Raw genomic sequence first — 16,672 nt, 5'->3', positions numbered from 1 at the left:
TTGAAATAAAATCATTAATCTATGGATTTCACATAACTGGGAATACAGATATGCATCAGTTGGCCACAGATACCTAAACAAAAAGGCCTGGATATGAATCCTTTGCATAGAGTTGATCAGGCTGTTGATTGTGGCCTGTGGAATGTTGTCCTACTCCTCTTCGATGGCTGTGCAAAGTTTCTGGATATTGGTGGGAACTGGAACATGTTGTACATGTTGATCCAGAGCATCCCAAACATGCTCAATGGGTGACATGTTTGGGGAGTATGCAGGCAGACCAAGGAAGAACAGGGACATTTTCAGTTTGATGTGATGACTGTGGATGAATGGCACGACATTGAGCCTCAGGATCTCGTCACGGTACCTCTGTGCATTCAAATTGCCATTGATTAAATGCAATTGTTTTCACTGTCTGTAGCTTATGCCTGCCAATACCATAACCCCACCACCAAGGGGCACTGTTCACAACGTTGACATTGGTAATCCGCTCACCCACACGACGCCACACACTCTGTCTGCCACCTGCCAGGTACAGTTGAAACCGGGATTCATCCATGAAGAGCACACTTCTCCAGCATGCCAGTGGCCGTCGAAGGTGAGTATTCGCCCACTGAAGTTGGTTACGATGCCGAACTGCAGGACTACGAGCACGCAGAAGAGCTTCCCTGAGACTGTTTCTGACAGTTTGTGCAGAAATTCTTTGGTTGTGCAAACCCACTTTGATCAGCTGACCAGGTGGCCATTCCGCAGGTGAAGAAGCCAGGTGTGAAGGTCCTGGGTTGGCGTGGTTTCACGTGGTCTGCGGTTGTGAGGCCGGTTGGACATACTGATTCTCTAAAACCACTATGGAGCCGGCTTATGGTAGAGTAATTAACATTAAAACCTCTGGCAACAGCTCTGGTTGACATTCCTGCAGTCAGCATGCCAATTGCATGCTACCTCAACTTGAGTCATCTGTGGCATTGTGTTGTGTGACAATACTGCACATGTATTGTCCCCAGCATAAGTTGCACCTGTGTAATACTCATGCTTTTTAATCAGCTTCTTGATATGCCACACCTGTGAGGTGGATGGATTATCTTGGCAAAGTAGAAATGCTCACTAACAGGGATATAAATCAATGTATGCACAATTTGAGATAAATACTTTTTTTGGAACATTTCTGTGATCTTTTATTTCAGTTTAAAAAATGTCCAAATTATTTTAAAAAAATAAAAAATTATAATAGAATATTGTATGTGTATGTATATTACTGGAAATATTGATCACATTCCTTGTGTATGATCATATATTTTGATACATTGAATGTTAATATTGTGAACCTATGTTATACCTCCTGTTTTAGCAAGTAATGTCACTGAGTACTAGCCCTATATATAGGACCTTCCACCCCACCTGGGATATGGATGCCTGATGAAAATGTAAGGGTCGAAACGTTGTTATAAATAAATATCAACTGGGAGCATGAGCAGCAGTGTGCGGCCTTTTCCTATCTGTTTTTCATCAGCTCATGAAAAATGGGCCCAACGCTTTACATGTTGCGTTTCTATTTTTGTTCAGTATATAATCGAAAAAGGTTGATTATTCTCAATGATCGTCAATGCCCTAGGGAAATAACATTATTAACATTATTGGGACAATGCATCCAACTGAACATTTTTCACGAAAGGAAATTAGTAAAGTTTATGTTCAGTTAGTATGTAAAAGAGACAGAATATGTCCAACCTACTTCCAGAGTTTTAAAACACTGTGCTCCGTCTGTAAAGATTAGCATTTTGCCTTCGTATATCACATGCGCCGGAAACGCATGTTTGTTTCTTCCGTGAATCAACCTGCGCTCGGAAAAAAAACACGTGCGTAAATTTAATCTGTGAACTGCAATCAAGGATCGAATAAATACATTATACTTTAACTATTGCAAAGGTGAGTTATGGAGAGTTGTCGTGATTGTTTGTGTCATACACAAGTGAATGAACAAGTCATGGTGACGGATTTGCACTGCGTATGTGACACAATTCCAGCTAACTAATGTTAGCTAACTAGCATACTTTACGGCTCATAGCAACCTCATGAGATGAACGTTGGTTTGTCTCTAGAATACAACTCGTCTGTTTTTAACTGGAGTCAATGTGTCGTTACCTAACGTTAACTAATTACCGGCACATCACCATACTTGAATATTGGGGGGGATACATTTGATGGATTACGGCAGCATGCGTGGTAATGTGTACTAACGATTAGCAGTTAAACTAAATAGCAGTCAACTAAATAGCTAGATAACTACCAAACATTCTTATGACAATAATGCCGACTTGGCATATGAAAAGGACGTTCCACGTATTATAATAATTAACGTTACATATAACACCGTGATGTTAGAGACTATTTCACATTGCTTTTTATTTATCCACATCAGAGTGCTGGTCAGTTAAGAGGTGATATGTTTTCAGGAACATTTTCAATAAACACTTAAAGTTTAGCTGATTTGTCGTTAAATATAATTTTGTTATTTGCAACATTCTTGAAACAGATTCTGAGCGACATGTTACTGAGAATATAGCTAGCTACCATCTTTCAGAGCTGCCATCAGTGCATAGATAGTGACTACCTTCATTCCATTCTGATCCTATGCCTTAGTGTGTGAATCCAACATGATCATGAGTTATATCTTCTCTCCAGACTACCTGTGTAGGTGTCAGTCATGGGCAGGAAGTTGGATCCCACCACTTATGTGAAGAAGGGGCCGGGACGGAAGTCCAGGAAGCAGAAAGGAGCAGAGACTGAGCTGGCCAAGTTCTTAACGGATGGTGAGAGGAATGCTATTATAACATACAGCTTCTAAAGAGCTGAAGTCATGCTCAGTATAACTTCACTTGCTGGGAGTACAGTGGCACTAAAGCAAAGACGCATGACTGGGATGCTCACTAAATAACTATGCTTGTCATTTGCAGAGGATACTGCACCAAAACGACTGTCAAGCAGGTCCAGGAAAAGGTCAGTTTGTAATTCTTTGGATGTTATGTTATCAATCCCTCTTTTAAATCACTGTAATGTGTCACACACTTTTGCTGAAGATGATGATCATGTTTTGTAGAGCTGGGAAGCGAGCTCAAGTGACCAAAAAGCCCAAGGAAAGCATTGAGAAGGAGGAGCCAAAAAAAGGTAAGTTACTGTTAATTTGTAAGCATTGTAAGTCACCCTAGTCCATGTGGATCCAGAGTCAGACAGCCCCATACATTCACTGTGTTCTCAATACAATAGCCATGAATGTCTATGGGGATTTAATGGGTTTGTTTCCCCTGTTCTCAAGGATTCACAGATGAAAATAGTGAATGGCTGAAGCCAGCAAAGAGGAAGCGTGAGGTCGGTCAATCAGATAACGAGGATGACAGTGACAGCCAATGGGAGCAGGAAGAGGACGAGGGACAAGAGGGAGGGGAGAACAATAAAGGGAAAAAACTGCTAATTGAAGGAGATGGTGACGATGATGACCTGGTTGATGACTACGGTGCATTGGAGGACAGCAGTGAAGGAGAGGGGGAAGTAGATGGTGATGGAGAGGAGGTATGTGAAATTATTCACTGAATTTGTGTCCATGTCATGTTCTAAATAGCAAAACAATGTTCATCCTTCAAAGTTCTTACTGTTCTTTAGCAAGGTGCTGAATCTTTGTCTGTTGAATCATCTGTTCCGTACTCTTTTCATCCCTCGTTCAGCTACTCCCCATCGAGCGAGCTGCCAGGAAGCAGAAGAAGCTGCAGGAAGCCATGGGCCAGGAGAGTGATGACGATGATGAGGATGATGATAAGAGGAAGAGTGGAGATGAAGACATGGATGAAGATGACACGGTACAGGCTAATTTAGATGAGATGGACAAATTCATTCTACCTGGAGCAGAGGAAATAGCAAAAGAGGGTGAGTGTAGAGCTTGGATTTGTACCTTAAATTTTTAGATTGAACAGTTATGCTTTTTGTTATGCCTGTTTACACATTGCTACATGTTCTTTCAGTGCCTGTGGACTCCATCTGTACTGAGTTTATTTCTCTCTCCTGTGATTGCAGGCGTTTTGCTTGTAGACCTGCAGACCATCCACCAGAGAATAAAGGACAACGTGGACGTTCTCTCTCACTTTGCTACCAAGAGGGAGGAGGGGAAAGAGAGAACAGAGTACCTCTCTCTTCTCAAAAAGGATCTTTCCACGTACTACAGCTACAACAATTTCCTCATAGACAAACTGCTGGATATCTTCCCAGTGTCAGAGGTATGTGTCATTGCCTTGTTCTCCCAAATGTCATAGAAACACAAAATATACAGGAAACTATGCAAGGTTACGTTTTGTTGTAACGGTTTTGTCATCATGCTGAACTAAGGCTTCCCTCGTTTTATGTGCTTTTTAGCTGATTGATTTCCTGGAGGCCAATGAAATTCAGCGACCTGTCACCATTCGGACCAATACACTGAAGACAAGGAGGAGGGACTTGGCTCAGGTAAAAAATCTCTTTCAACTTGGATCAAATAAAGGTGCCCCAAATCCACCCCTACCCCCTAGGCATTTGTGTTTCTCTGAAGGGATTAAGACTAAGGGTCCATTTGGAATTGACCAAAGGATAATTGGATGCTATAAGTAATGCCTGTTCCTCTGCCAGACTGAATGAGTGACATGTATGTTGTTTGTCCCAGGCCCTGATCAACAGAGGGGTGAATCTGGATCCTCTGGGGAAGTGGTCTAAAGTGGGCCTGGTCATCTTTGACTCCTCAGTACCCATCGGTCAGTACCAGCACACTCCAACCTTTTTATATTTGTATGAAAGATTAGACTGTTAATTCTCTATTTACTACTGTTATCCTGCTTTCTGTGTGTTATGAGTAAGTATACATTGATGAATTGATGCGTGTATACCCTAGCTGTGTTTTCTTGTTCCCAGGTGCGACCCCAGAGTACCTAGCTGGTCACTACATGCTGCAGGGAGCCTCCAGCTTCCTGCCTGTCATGGCTCTCTCTCCCCAGGAGGGGGAGACTGTGCTCGACATGAGCTCAGCTCCCGGAGGAAAGACCACCTATATGGGTGAGGATGTTAAAAATGAGAGTTGAATGACAATGATCACAATACTGTTTGCTGCTGTTGGTCTCTACAATTAGCCTAACAATCAAGGGCAGCCTTTCTTGGGTTGCGACATGGGAGTTAGAACAGAAAACCTCATTTTGACATTTTGGTTGTGCAGCAGCTGTTTTTCTCTTGCTATGTCAGTCAATAACCACGTTTCCATCCAGTTTTTATGCCAGTAAAGTCATAATGTATAAAATTAGATAAATAAATTACTGTAATTGCCGTCATTTGTTCGGTCGACATGGTGGGATCTTTTTGTGTCTGTAAAATTAATTATGCGAGAAATGGCGGCGGAAACGTGACTCGGGAAACCATGCAATTTATTAATCTACAGATGAAAAAAGTGGTGAAAGTGCACGGTGATGAGCTTGATGCTCATCTCCAATAAATATCAAGGATCTTGTTCTGGTGACATGATGATCGATGCATGACTGCTGTTTGACAAATACAAATATTCTCGCTTTCATCCATAAAAAAACGAATGTAGACTAGCCTACACACACTGTATCTGAGAGTGCACATAACAAGACCAGAGTAGGCACATCTGCTGTGAAACAAATTGTCGGTAGAGTTGAAAAGATGATGGAAACTTTAGATATTTATTTGGTACGTGAAAAAGTACATTTTGTGTGCACTTCGTCATCACGCAAGTCGGTTTGGGGAAAATACACCACTGGTGGGAAAATGTGCATATTTAGATTTTAGAATATTTGCATGAAAATCTGTTAACAATTGGATGGAAACCTAGCTACTCACAATGACTTAATTAGCCATGTCAGCAAACACTTTTTAGATTGGTAAGATAGTCTAGCCAGCTATCTAATCATGTCTGAATACTGACCAGGCACACAGGGCACGTGCCCAGGGGCCCTGACCTCCAAGGGCCCCCCCACTGATTTTGTTAGTCACTCTTACTCAGATATCATATTAAAATGGCATAAGTCATGGCAAAGTGTGTAGAATTGCAGGAAATTAACTTTAAAACTAAAATGTTTTTCATGCGAGGTGAGGTAGCCCCCCAACCATATCTCGCTTAGGGCCCCTGATCTAGGGGCATGACAGGCAAGACTTGTCTTTGTATTTGATTACTTATTTATTGTGTATATGTGTGTGTCCCACAGCCCAGTTGATGAGGAACACAGGAGTAATTGTGGCCAATGATGCCAGTGCTGACAGACTGAAGAGTGTGGTGGGCAACATCCACCGTCTGGGAGTCACCAACTCAATGATCTGTAACTACGACGGGAGGCAGTTCCCTAAGGTAATGAGAGGGGTTCTTGCTCTATATGCAGTTTATACATGTACTGTATGACACAATATAAGTAAGTATGTTACACCCATTGATGGTATGTTAACCTGTTGGTTACTATATTTGCAGGTAATGGGTGGGTTTGACAGAGTGCTGCTTGATGCTCCCTGCTCAGGCACAGGAGTAATCTCCAAAGACCCTGCTGTGAAGACCAGTAAAGTGAGAAAAAAACTATTATACAGTACATGGGCCTTTAGATTTATAGTAGACACTGGCCTTTAATGACAACTTCCTGTTCATGTCTTCCTAATCCTACGTCCTGTCTCTCAGGACGAGTCTGACATCCAGCGGTTGGCCCACCTGCAGAAGGAGCTCCTCCTGGCGGCCATCGACTCGGTCAACGCTGAGTCTCCCTCTGGAGGCTATCTGGTGTACTGCACATGCTCTATCATGGTGGGAACACACTGATGACAAATAAACACATTCTACATTGTGAGGCTTTACTTAAAGTGAATTGCAATGATTTCTTGTATTGTAGCCTTTTTTTGGTGTATGTACAAAATGTCTGATAGTTAAATGAATTTGGAGTAGAATGGTTACCTCATTGACTTCATCACCAGGTGGAGGAGAACGAGTGGGTAGTGGACTACGCTCTCAAGAAAAGAAATGTCAAACTTGTCCAGACTGGACTGGACTTTGGCAAAGAAGGCTTCACCAGGTAAAGGGGTTATAAGAACACCACATTATTCACATTCATCCAGATATTTACCCGTACCACCCTAACCATTTCCTCATGCAATATGAACAAATATATTCTCTCCATTTAGATTCAAAGAGAGACGATTCCATCCCTCTCTGAAACTCTCACGCCGGTTCTATCCTCATTCCCACAACATGGACGGTTTCTTTGTGGCCAAGCTGAAAAAGTTCTCCAACACGGTCCCGACCACAGCAGTTGAAAAGGGTAAAGTAGATGTCATCTTGGATCTAATAAACCACAATGCTTTGTCCGGTATCATGGAAACACCACTTGTGTTATGTAAAACTAACATCCTGTTATTGTCACTATTCCAGACGGAGAAGATGAAACCAAGCCATCTGAGGCAGTAGAGGTTACAGCTGATTCCTCTGATGAGGACGGGCCATCTAAAGCAGGGTCTAAGAACAAGTCGAAGAAGCAGAAGCCAGTCCCTGGCAAGCCAGCTATGTCACAGAAGGCCACAGCCAACGGGAAGCCAGCCAAAAGCATCGGCAAGAAAACAACAAACCCAAGCACCTTGAAAAAGAGTGAGAAACCAACCGGGCCGAAAAAGGCAAAGATCGCTAAGATGGATGGTGGGACTGTGAAAGTGGACGGAGAGCTCAAGAAGTCCAACACAGTCAAAACAGAAGGGGAAACGACCAAAGAATTAAAGGAAGGGAGCAGGTTTGAGAAAAAGGGCGATAAACAGAGGAAATCCCCCATGCAGAGCAAGAAGAGAATGGGGAAGAACAAATTCAATAAGTTGAAGAAGCTGCTGAAAAAAGAAGAGGTTGGACAATGAATATGTATAAGATGTTTATGAAAATGAAGACTAATTATTTTGCAGTTGTCACTTGTTAGAGAGATCTAATTGTCATGACAGATAAGTAATTTTCACAAGAGTTAGGATAAATATTGCCTCCCTCCGGACTGAAAATCACTGCAGCAGGCCCTCCATCGAGGGCCCTGAGCCCCTGCCCCCTTTGGAGTAGTAGATGTTGTCCCTAACCACACAGATACTAGATCAGATGTTTTTCATGGCCCTCGTGGATGATTGGTTTTAGGTTAGGAATATGGTAATCTGATCCTAGATCTGTGGTTGAGGGCAAAGTTCTAACTTCAACTCTTGTTAAACATTTTAACATTTCACATTTTATTCCTTCCTTGCAATGTTATCTGTTTGGTTTAATTACATTGTGTCTTTTGATCAAATTGATATGTATTGTAAAGACTAATCCTTGAGACAATAAAATGTCTCTCTGTTTGCCATTTTACCCCCATCTTGTGTTTATTTGTATATTACTGCAGTATTGTTGGCTGTGTATGACATCAAATATGTTATTAGATATTGTTCATTAACAGTACGGTTAAGCAATTACATTCAGTAAGTGCACAGTGCAAATACAATATCCTTATGCATTATCGATTGATATTAAAATACCGGTACAGATTTGATTTCGGATCAAACCAAATAACTCGTCCTCGCCGGAAGTTGTGTTGTTTACATTTTCCAAGATGGCGGCGGGAATGTATTTGGAACACTATTTGGACAGTGAGTTAATTTTCTATTATTTAAAAGATTTTAAGATACAAATCTGCTAATGTTTTCGATAGTTTAGCTATCACTTTGAATTTATCTGCATATTTAGTCAATGCATTGCAAGAAGGATTGCTTTATTTGGAGAATTAGGCCGCTAGCTAACTTACCTAGCTAAGCCACCCCAACGGTCGTTTCGCCTGCTAGGCAGTAGCCTAGCTGGCTAGAGTATCATCACAAATTGAAGATACATTTGTTATACCAATAGTTTGTATTAAAGAATATTAATCAGTTAAAGTTAATGATTGATTTCTCATCACAGGCATAGAGAACCTGCCATTTGAACTGCAGAGGAACTTCAATTTGATGAGGGACTTGGATCAACGTACGGAGGGTGAGAAATAACACTAACTACAACTGTTACCGACCAATTCACTACTCTGCAGAGTATGTGTGAACCATGTTTACAATGCATAATAAAGTAGCAGTCATCCCACTCACACACCCACAAGTTGTGCATTTGAATTGCCCATGATGAATGTATGCAAATGAAATCTGTCTAGCCTCCATAATAACCAGATTACCAGGAATAAAGAACATTCATGTCCACGGTCCTCAACAATTTACCATTCAATGATCTGCTAATCTTCCAACATCGTCAGGTCATATAGACCAAAAACTGCACAACAATTCTGTGAGGCGTCTTTACATAGCAGTACTTTATTGGGATTTCTTAGATCCATTCATACCTGTAAAAGCCCTAGATACACATACTTCATTAAGAAAAAAATGTTATGTGGAAGCAAGTGACACAGTAACACACACCACAAGGCTGATATTCTCAGACCAGTGGCATCGATAAAAATTGCTAATCCAAACTTCTCACCCAACCCATCTGCCTTTCTCACAGATCTAAAGGGGCAGATAGACTCCCTGGCAAAGGATTACACATCCAACGCCAGGACCCTCTCGTCTGAACAGAAGCTTACTATTCTGAGGCAGATCCAGCAGTCGTACAGCAAAAGCAAGGAGTTTGGGGATGACAAAGTGCAACTGGCCATGCAGACTTATGAGATGGTCAGTAGTAGTACTTTGGAGCTCTGTGCTTCCTTTGTATTGGAGCCTGTGTGGGTCAGTCAAATGAATCCTAAAGTGCAGTGGTTGTTTCCTAGGTGGACAAGCACATCCGGAGACTGGACACAGACCTGGCCCGCTTTGAGGCCGACCTGAAGGAAAAGCAGATAGAGAGCACAGACTATGATTCCACCTCCAGTAAGGGAAAGAAAAGTACGTATTTGAAGTGGGTGTGTGTACGTGCAGGTCTATTTCTCTTGAATGTTTGCCTTGTATCATCTTGGCACACTTCAAAATATCAAATCATTACAAACAATGATAAATGTATTGTCATTTTGGAGTCACTTTTATTGTTAATAAGAATGTTTCTAAACACTCCACATTAACGTGGATGCTACCATGATTATGGATAGTCCTGAATGAATCGTGACTTAATGGTGAAACGGTAGCATGTCTTGGCGGTATATTTGTGTGTAACTTTCTCACTAATCAAATACACAAAGGTGAATTTGTCCCACTGCTTTTGGTCCCCTAAAATGGGGGTGACTATGTACAAAAAGTGTTGTAATTTCTAAACAAACAAAAATAAAAAGTAACTTTCCCAATACATTTGGAGCTCACTGTATATTTAATGCTATGTTTTGATATTTCAGGTGAGTCCAGGGGGCTGAAAGAGAAGAAGGTGGCTAAAACTCGGTCTAAAGTGAAGAGCTCAGATGAAGATGGCAGTCCGAAGAGTGCACAGAAGAAAGTCAAACTTCTCCAGCCGTACGTTTGTTATTGTGCACTCTATGTCTTCAAGGAAGGAAGTGAATCTCCTTCATTGGCTTTAATTGTGTGTGTACTCATCCACCACTCTCTCATTGTCAGGGGGGAGTTCACTGCTCCAGCTGCTAACTTTGGAAACGTGCATCCCTCTGATGTGCTGGACATGCCAGTGGACCCCAATGAGCCCACCTACTGCCTGTGTCACCAGGTGTCCTATGGAGAGATGATTGGCTGTGACAACACAGATGTGAGTTTCCCCAGAAACTTCCCCTGAGTTCCCCCAGTGTGTGCACTGACCTGACCTATATTGTTGTGTTGATCCTGGTTCTTGAAAGCTACAGTGTGTACAGACTTCATCAAACCCCTGTGTTGATTGTTTTTGCAGTGTTCCATCGAGTGGTTCCACTTTGCCTGCGTGGGCCTGACGACGAAACCAAGAGGGAAATGGTGAGGGAATCAGCCAACCGACACAGATCAACTGTACATACTACACTCACTGGCCAGTTTTTATTAGATACACACACCTAGTACAGGGTCAGACCCCCCCTTTGGCTCCAGAACAGCCTGAATTCTCTGGTGGCATGGATTCTACAAGTCAGAAATGTTCCACAGGGATGTTTGTCCATGCTGATGCGATGGCATCACGCAGTTGCTGCAGATTGGACAGCGGTACGCAGTTGACACCGGGCTGGATGGGTCCATGGACTTACGCTGCTTATAATAAAGCCTGACTCTGCCAACAGCATGACGCAACAGGAAACGGGATTCGTTGGACCAGGCAATGTTTTTCCACTCCTCAATCGTCTAGTGTTGGTGATCGCGTGCCCACTGAAGCCGCTCTTCTTGTTTTTAGCTGATAGGAGTGGAACCTAGTGTGGTCGTCTGCTATAATAGCCCATTCGTGACAAGGATCGATAAGTTGTGCATACCTAGATGCTGTTCTGCACAGCACTGTTGCACTGCGCCGTTATTTGTCTGTTTGCAGGCCCGCCTGTCAGCTTGTACGATTCTTGCCCTTCACCTCCGACCTCTCATCAACGCTCTGTTTTTGCTCACAGGACTGCTGCTGACTGGATGTGTTTTGTTTGTCACACCGTTCTCGGTAAACTGTAGACACTGTCATGCGTGAAAAGCTCAGGAGGGCAGCCGTTTCTGAGATATTGGATCCGGCGCGCCTAGCAATGACGATCATACCACACTCAAAATCGCTTAGGTCACTCGTTTTGCCAATTTTAACGTTCAATCGAACAGTAACTGAATGCCTGTCTGCCTGTTTTATATAGCAAGCCACGGCCATGTGACTCACTGTCTGTAGGAGCGATCAATTTTTATGAACAGGGTGGTGTACCTAATAAACTGGCCGGTGAGTATGTATCTTTCACAAAGCTGAAATAGTGATGGGATTTTAAGGTTTACAACTGAATATTTCCTTTTTTCTAACTGCAGGTATTGTCCACGCTGCTCTCAAGACAGAAAGAGAAAGTAAGCCCCTAAGGTACTTAGGGGCCAGCCGATTGTCGAGTCAGGATACTACGTTAGTAATGAAGAGAAAGTAACATGACATTTTCTGTCCCCAGGATCGTATTACATTGTTTATCGGTCTTCTAGCATAGAGCAATTGGTGCTTTCTTTTTTTGTTTACTTGATTTAATGTAGTGTGAAGGAGATGTGGTTACAGATGTATTTAAATATGTTTCAAAGGTTATGAGAGTTGATAGTTATGAGAGTTGATAGTTATGAGAGTTGATAGTTATGAGAGTTGATAGTTATGAGAGTTGATAGTTATGAGAGTTGCTTTGTGTTTTTTTTTGTTTTCTTTGTTTCTATTTTTTTGTAACTGAACAATAAACACTAAAATTTGACAGTTAGTGTCCATAATGCTGTAGTGTGTGTTTGACTACATGTGATTGACTGGAGTGAAGTGGATTGCCATATTGTAATGGATGCAGTGTTAGACCATCGATAACTATTGTGCTTTCAAGTTTGTTACATCATTTTCAATTATATTGTGTATGCTCTAAAAAAATGCATTTTACCCTGACAGAGTGAGTGAGGAAAGGTTCATTTAAGACATTAGCGCTTTTATCTGTTTGGTAGTTAGTTGATTGAACTACATTTTACTTTTTACATTTTAAATGTGATGGAACTCAGAGAGAATACATTTCATAAGGGAAATATCAATGCTGTAGCTGACACCTGGGTACATGTGAGGAAAATTGTATTTTCAGTTTGAATACAGCTACTACCTCAAATCAGTCTTGTCCTTTATCATGTAGATTGGTTCTGAACAGCATAGCTACAATTGCATGAGGTTATCGGATTTACTGTACTTGATATTGCAATATTTGAGTTTGCAGTAATAAAGTATCAATAACATTGTAGCGTCAGTTATGCGCAGACAGATGGCGTAGTTTGTTCACGGAAGAGGGTCAGTGGGAGGAGGGGAGCGATGCTGATGACGTAGTCCTTTGGCGCGCTGCTGTTAAAAATCAAAACCCTTCCGCAAGAACCGTTTAGAGCAGAACCGTGCTTTTTCAATTTGTTCAACAGTTTCTAAAGATCCGAAATTATGGCTAAGACTGAGCAGCACTACAAAAAGTATTGGTAAGTGTGTTATACTTGGTTAACGTTATTTATGGCTGGCCTTTCTTAGTTGTGAAATGTAGCTAGTCAGCAAGTTGATTTAAAAACAACGTTAAATACTGTAACGTTAGCTGTCTTAACTTTAGCTAGCTACGTTAATGTATTTATCTTGTGGCTAACTAAGGTAGCTAACCATCGTTAGCTAGTTTGCGAAGAAATCGAAACGAACAACTAACTTGGTCAATAGAACTAGCGAACTTAGCTAATACATTAACTAGCGAACACGTTTGTTAGGGTGAGTGGGTCGTTTATAGCTACATGGAATGAACGCAGCTTACTATAATTAACGTTAAAGTTACCTAGAATGTCAACCACTCGGCTAACAAGTAGTTTTTTCGTGTACAGTGATGTCGTCAGACGACTGTGGGTGACCTGGTACGTGGTTCAGGATGTCGTCTCCCCTAAACTGCCTTCCCATCTCAACAGTCAATATCCCATAGATATTTGTTAGACTTACAATTGTTAGAATATTGTCATCCTGAAATCTGACCAAGCAACTCAACTCCTTTACTATTCTATATATTTTCCAGCTTTCAAGGCTACACTGAGAAGCCAGGGTCCATTGTGCATCCTGGAACACTTTGGCACTGGTTACTGTGCTGCAATGAGTAGCTACATTTACCCAAATTATTTTGTTTTTCTTTCTTAAACTTGCCTCAACTATGATGTAATTCCTCAGGTTCTGACCCATGTTGCATTCTATTGTATGTCACAGGCACTGCCATAAAGTGGACATGCGTGTGAAAGGGGACACCCGGGAGTTACTCATACAAGGTCAGTGTTTGTGATAGTGTGTGTTGAAATGTCTTTCAATTTATTCACATGATGGCATACTGCTAGTGCTCACTATTCAGCCGACGTTCTCATCCTTATTTCATTGTTTTCTCTGTTAGTGGTGGGTGGCCTGGCCGTCTCCCTGCCCTCCCTCAACGCCTCACTCACAGAAATCCTGGAGAGTGACTCCTACAGGCAGAGTATCATCACTGCACCCAATAAGGTAGGTCCTTCATCACCCAGTCATATTTGAATATGTGGGCTTATAGCATGCTCTATAGTCAATTAATACATCCCAGTGATGAGATAATGGCAAGTATGAGCCAATCAGGCTGAGAGTGTGCACCTTCCTCCCGATTGGTGGGTAATCTTGGCAGTGTGGCGAAGATTGGCTGCTCTGCTGTAAGGGCCCACCTATAGTAAACTAGCAGCCCTTCTCACCCTCTGCCCATCCCAGAGACATGGGAGAAGGCAGGATGAAAGCTGCTGAAAGTGTTTGAGTGTGAGAGTATATGTTTCAGTTGGCAAGGGGACACAACTCTTTGTTGATGGCCTTTGCTATGGCTATGACATCTTCCTTTGGTAATCTGAGGGCATTTAGAAATCTTAGTGACAGCTATGCGGTGGCCTCAACATTCAGTAAAGTCACCAACACTTCTGTGCTGGTTTGAAGTGAATTGTCCCTCAACATCAGATCCCCATTTGATTGTCATTCTCTCAAGCCCCCAGAAATTATTTGCATGATTTTATTTACAGATAAAACCAGCTCAGTTTTTGAAGGAAAGGAGACTAGGCGATAATCACTTCCTCTGGGATTACTGAGCGGTCCTCATGTCCTCTGTGATCTCTCTCCCCAGGCTCTGCCCCTGAACAGGTAGAGTGAAGTGATGGGGTTGGCAGTGGGAAGGCTGATGGACAAATCCATCAATGTGTTCAAGAGTGCCATCCAGCTTCTGGCTGCCTTCATCGCACACAACCCCTACAGCTGCAAGGTGCGCGCGCACACGAACAACCACTACTGTGAAGTACATACACAGTGTCTTACAATTGTTTCTTTCATCTGTAGTTGAGCAGTGCTGACCTGAAGAAACCCCTGGAGAAGGAGACGGATAAACTCTGAGAGCTTAGAGAGAGACTGCAGGAAAACGCACCTGGTAAATTATACACACACCACCTTTTAGATTTATCTTTTATATAATGCCCAATGATGAGACCAAGGCGAATGCGAGCCAACTGAAAGAGGGTTGGGATCTCTCGTCTCGATTGGCCGGTAATCTTGGCAGTGTAGTGGAGATTGGCTGCTCTGCTGTAAGGGCCGGCCTACAGTGACTTGGCCCCACCCACATGTTTCTCCCGTTAAAGAAACACTGTAGAGAATATTGGGAGGGTGCTGACAGTGTGACTGACGTGTGTTTGTCTATGTGTGAGGCAGGGAGAACCTCTCCTCAATATTCAGTTGGTCTTGAGCGCTCTTCTTTGTTAATCTGAGGGCTTTGTAACAATAGAAATATAATCTGTTCATTCTGATCTCCTCTGCCTCTTTTGTCCAAACTATATATTTATTATTATAGGGAAACTCCGCTCATTCTTTTTCCTTTTTTCTCTCTCCCTTAATCCACTGATACAGTCCCAAAATGTTTTGCATGTCAGTAGTGAAGTTTTGAAATGATTGGACTTTCAAGAAGCAGTGTCACCAGCCACATCATCTTGCAATATTATTTTATTGTTGATTTCCCATTTAACCATATTCCTTTGGTCTCTCCATCCAGTGGCAGTGATCAAAGCCTCTGAGCTGTGGGCCGCTATGGAGCCTGAGCTTCTCCTCGTGTTCTATTCATTCTAATTCTATCAATTTAATGATATCTGATAGTCTAGATCAGATGGATAACTTTTGAAACACTCTGCCCAGGGGACTAGATTTGTAACAAATCAGGATCAACTGTTTATAGAAGTGAGATTCCAAGCTGAACTCTTCAGTCATCACATAACTGATTGTTTGTGTGTCAGGAATGCAGTGCATCTGTGTGTGTGAGCCCAAAGAAAGAACCCCATAATACAAGTCTAGTAAGTAAACTATTCAGAACTAACCAGCACTCTGCTGAAAGAGTCGTAATCACTCAATCAAAACACTTTCATATCGATTAAACAAATGATTCAGTACCAAGCTTTCAAAAACAAGTGGTGAAATCAGTGCTAGAATAAGAGTATTATATAACCAATCAAAATGTAATTAAGAGCAATCTAGTGCTGTGGGTCTTTCAGCGGTGTAGGAGGTGTAGTTCTAGATGACAGCATTACTGATGGAGTGGGTGATAATGTTTTCTACTGGTGAATCACCCAAACCTAGCTCTAACACCTGAACTAACACTGGTCCTCATTTTAGACCACTATTTTGTTCAATCATGTGGACTGGAACAAATGTGTACTCACACTGGCAAGAGTTAAGATATTCACATCTGCTCTCCGGAGAACATTTTTCTAATCTGACACCTCTGTTTCTCCCCAGGTCCTGACCAGGACTCCTCTGAGGTCAGAGGGGACCTGCCTTCCACCCCCCAGAAGGAGGGAGCAGGGGGTGGAAGGGGTGGAGGAGAGCGAGCTGAAGAAACAAGAGATGCTGTTGCAGTATCTGAGACACTGAGAGCTTTGCCCTGCAGGTGGAGAGAGCCATCGCTGTCATCAACACCATGCTCTACTGGAAGACTACCTCAGGTACAAACACACCTCATCTTACCTACACCCGCATTACCATGCCTTTATCACCTGCACGGTCAAC

The 16,672-nt window shown here is 42.3% G+C and overlaps 2 protein-coding genes and 2 non-coding genes across 4 annotated transcripts; all 4 read left to right on the top strand.

Moving 5' to 3' along the window:
• Positions 1 to 1,775: 1,775 nt before the first annotated feature.
• LOC109888102 (probable 28S rRNA (cytosine(4447)-C(5))-methyltransferase) lies at positions 1,776 to 8,374 on the top strand. Its single transcript, XM_031787220.1, has 16 exons — positions 1,776 to 1,923; positions 2,680 to 2,807; positions 2,952 to 2,994; positions 3,095 to 3,162; positions 3,311 to 3,564; positions 3,717 to 3,915; positions 4,063 to 4,262; positions 4,399 to 4,488; positions 4,682 to 4,769; positions 4,927 to 5,067; positions 6,231 to 6,370; positions 6,488 to 6,577; positions 6,689 to 6,811; positions 6,979 to 7,076; positions 7,186 to 7,322; positions 7,433 to 8,374. Exons 2-16 carry the CDS (start codon positions 2,702 to 2,704, stop codon positions 7,900 to 7,902), a joined length of 2,247 nt encoding a protein of 748 aa, XP_031643080.1. The 5' UTR covers positions 1,776 to 1,923; positions 2,680 to 2,701; the 3' UTR covers positions 7,903 to 8,374.
• Positions 8,375 to 8,384: 10 nt separating this feature from the next.
• LOC109883115 (inhibitor of growth protein 4) lies at positions 8,385 to 12,357 on the top strand. Its single transcript, XM_020475160.2, has 8 exons — positions 8,385 to 8,652; positions 8,960 to 9,031; positions 9,548 to 9,714; positions 9,810 to 9,924; positions 10,365 to 10,479; positions 10,582 to 10,726; positions 10,865 to 10,926; positions 11,926 to 12,357. The coding sequence occupies exons 1-8, from the start codon at positions 8,616 to 8,618 to the stop codon at positions 11,963 to 11,965; spliced, it is 753 nt and encodes a 250-aa protein (XP_020330749.1). The 5' UTR covers positions 8,385 to 8,615; the 3' UTR covers positions 11,966 to 12,357.
• A 1,832-nt stretch (positions 12,358 to 14,189) lies between these two features.
• On the top strand, positions 14,190 to 14,492 carry LOC116353208 (small nucleolar RNA U85). The gene has a single exon (XR_004202576.1). It is a non-coding gene; the product is annotated as a small nucleolar RNA U85 (small nucleolar RNA).
• Positions 14,493 to 15,095: 603 nt separating this feature from the next.
• Positions 15,096 to 15,389, top strand: LOC116353206 (small nucleolar RNA U85). Its single transcript, XR_004202574.1, has one exon. It is a non-coding gene; the product is annotated as a small nucleolar RNA U85 (small nucleolar RNA).
• The last annotated feature ends 1,283 nt before the right edge of the window (positions 15,390 to 16,672 follow it).

Source organism: Oncorhynchus kisutch, linkage group LG13 (assembly GCF_002021735.2).
Source record: "Oncorhynchus kisutch isolate 150728-3 linkage group LG13, Okis_V2, whole genome shotgun sequence".
Classification (NCBI taxonomy): domain Eukaryota; kingdom Metazoa; phylum Chordata; class Actinopteri; order Salmoniformes; family Salmonidae; genus Oncorhynchus; species Oncorhynchus kisutch.
Note: the sequence above shows the minus strand (reverse complement) of the source record. Positions and strands in the feature narration are given on the sequence as shown.

What these genes read in the sequence shown, in the direction of transcription:
- LOC109888102 (XM_031787220.1), top strand. Translation starts at nt 2,702, where the DNA reads ATGGGCAGGAAGTTGGATCCCACCACTTATGTGAAGAAGGGGCCGGGA. An exon ending in AGAGGAAATAGCAAAAGAGG is followed by an intron (nt 3,916 to 4,062) that starts GTGAGTGTAGAG and finishes CTGTGATTGCAG; the next exon opens with GCGTTTTGCTTGTAGACCTG. An exon ending in TGACTCCTCAGTACCCATCG is followed by an intron (nt 4,770 to 4,926) that starts GTCAGTACCAGC and finishes TCTTGTTCCCAG; the next exon opens with GTGCGACCCCAGAGTACCTA.
- LOC109883115 (XM_020475160.2), top strand. Translation starts at nt 8,616, where the DNA reads ATGGCGGCGGGAATGTATTTGGAACACTATTTGGACA. An exon ending in CCATGCAGACTTATGAGATG is followed by an intron (nt 9,715 to 9,809) that starts GTCAGTAGTAGT and finishes GTTGTTTCCTAG; the next exon opens with GTGGACAAGCACATCCGGAG. An exon ending in AAAGTCAAACTTCTCCAGCC is followed by an intron (nt 10,480 to 10,581) that starts GTACGTTTGTTA and finishes TCTCATTGTCAG; the next exon opens with GGGGGAGTTCACTGCTCCAG.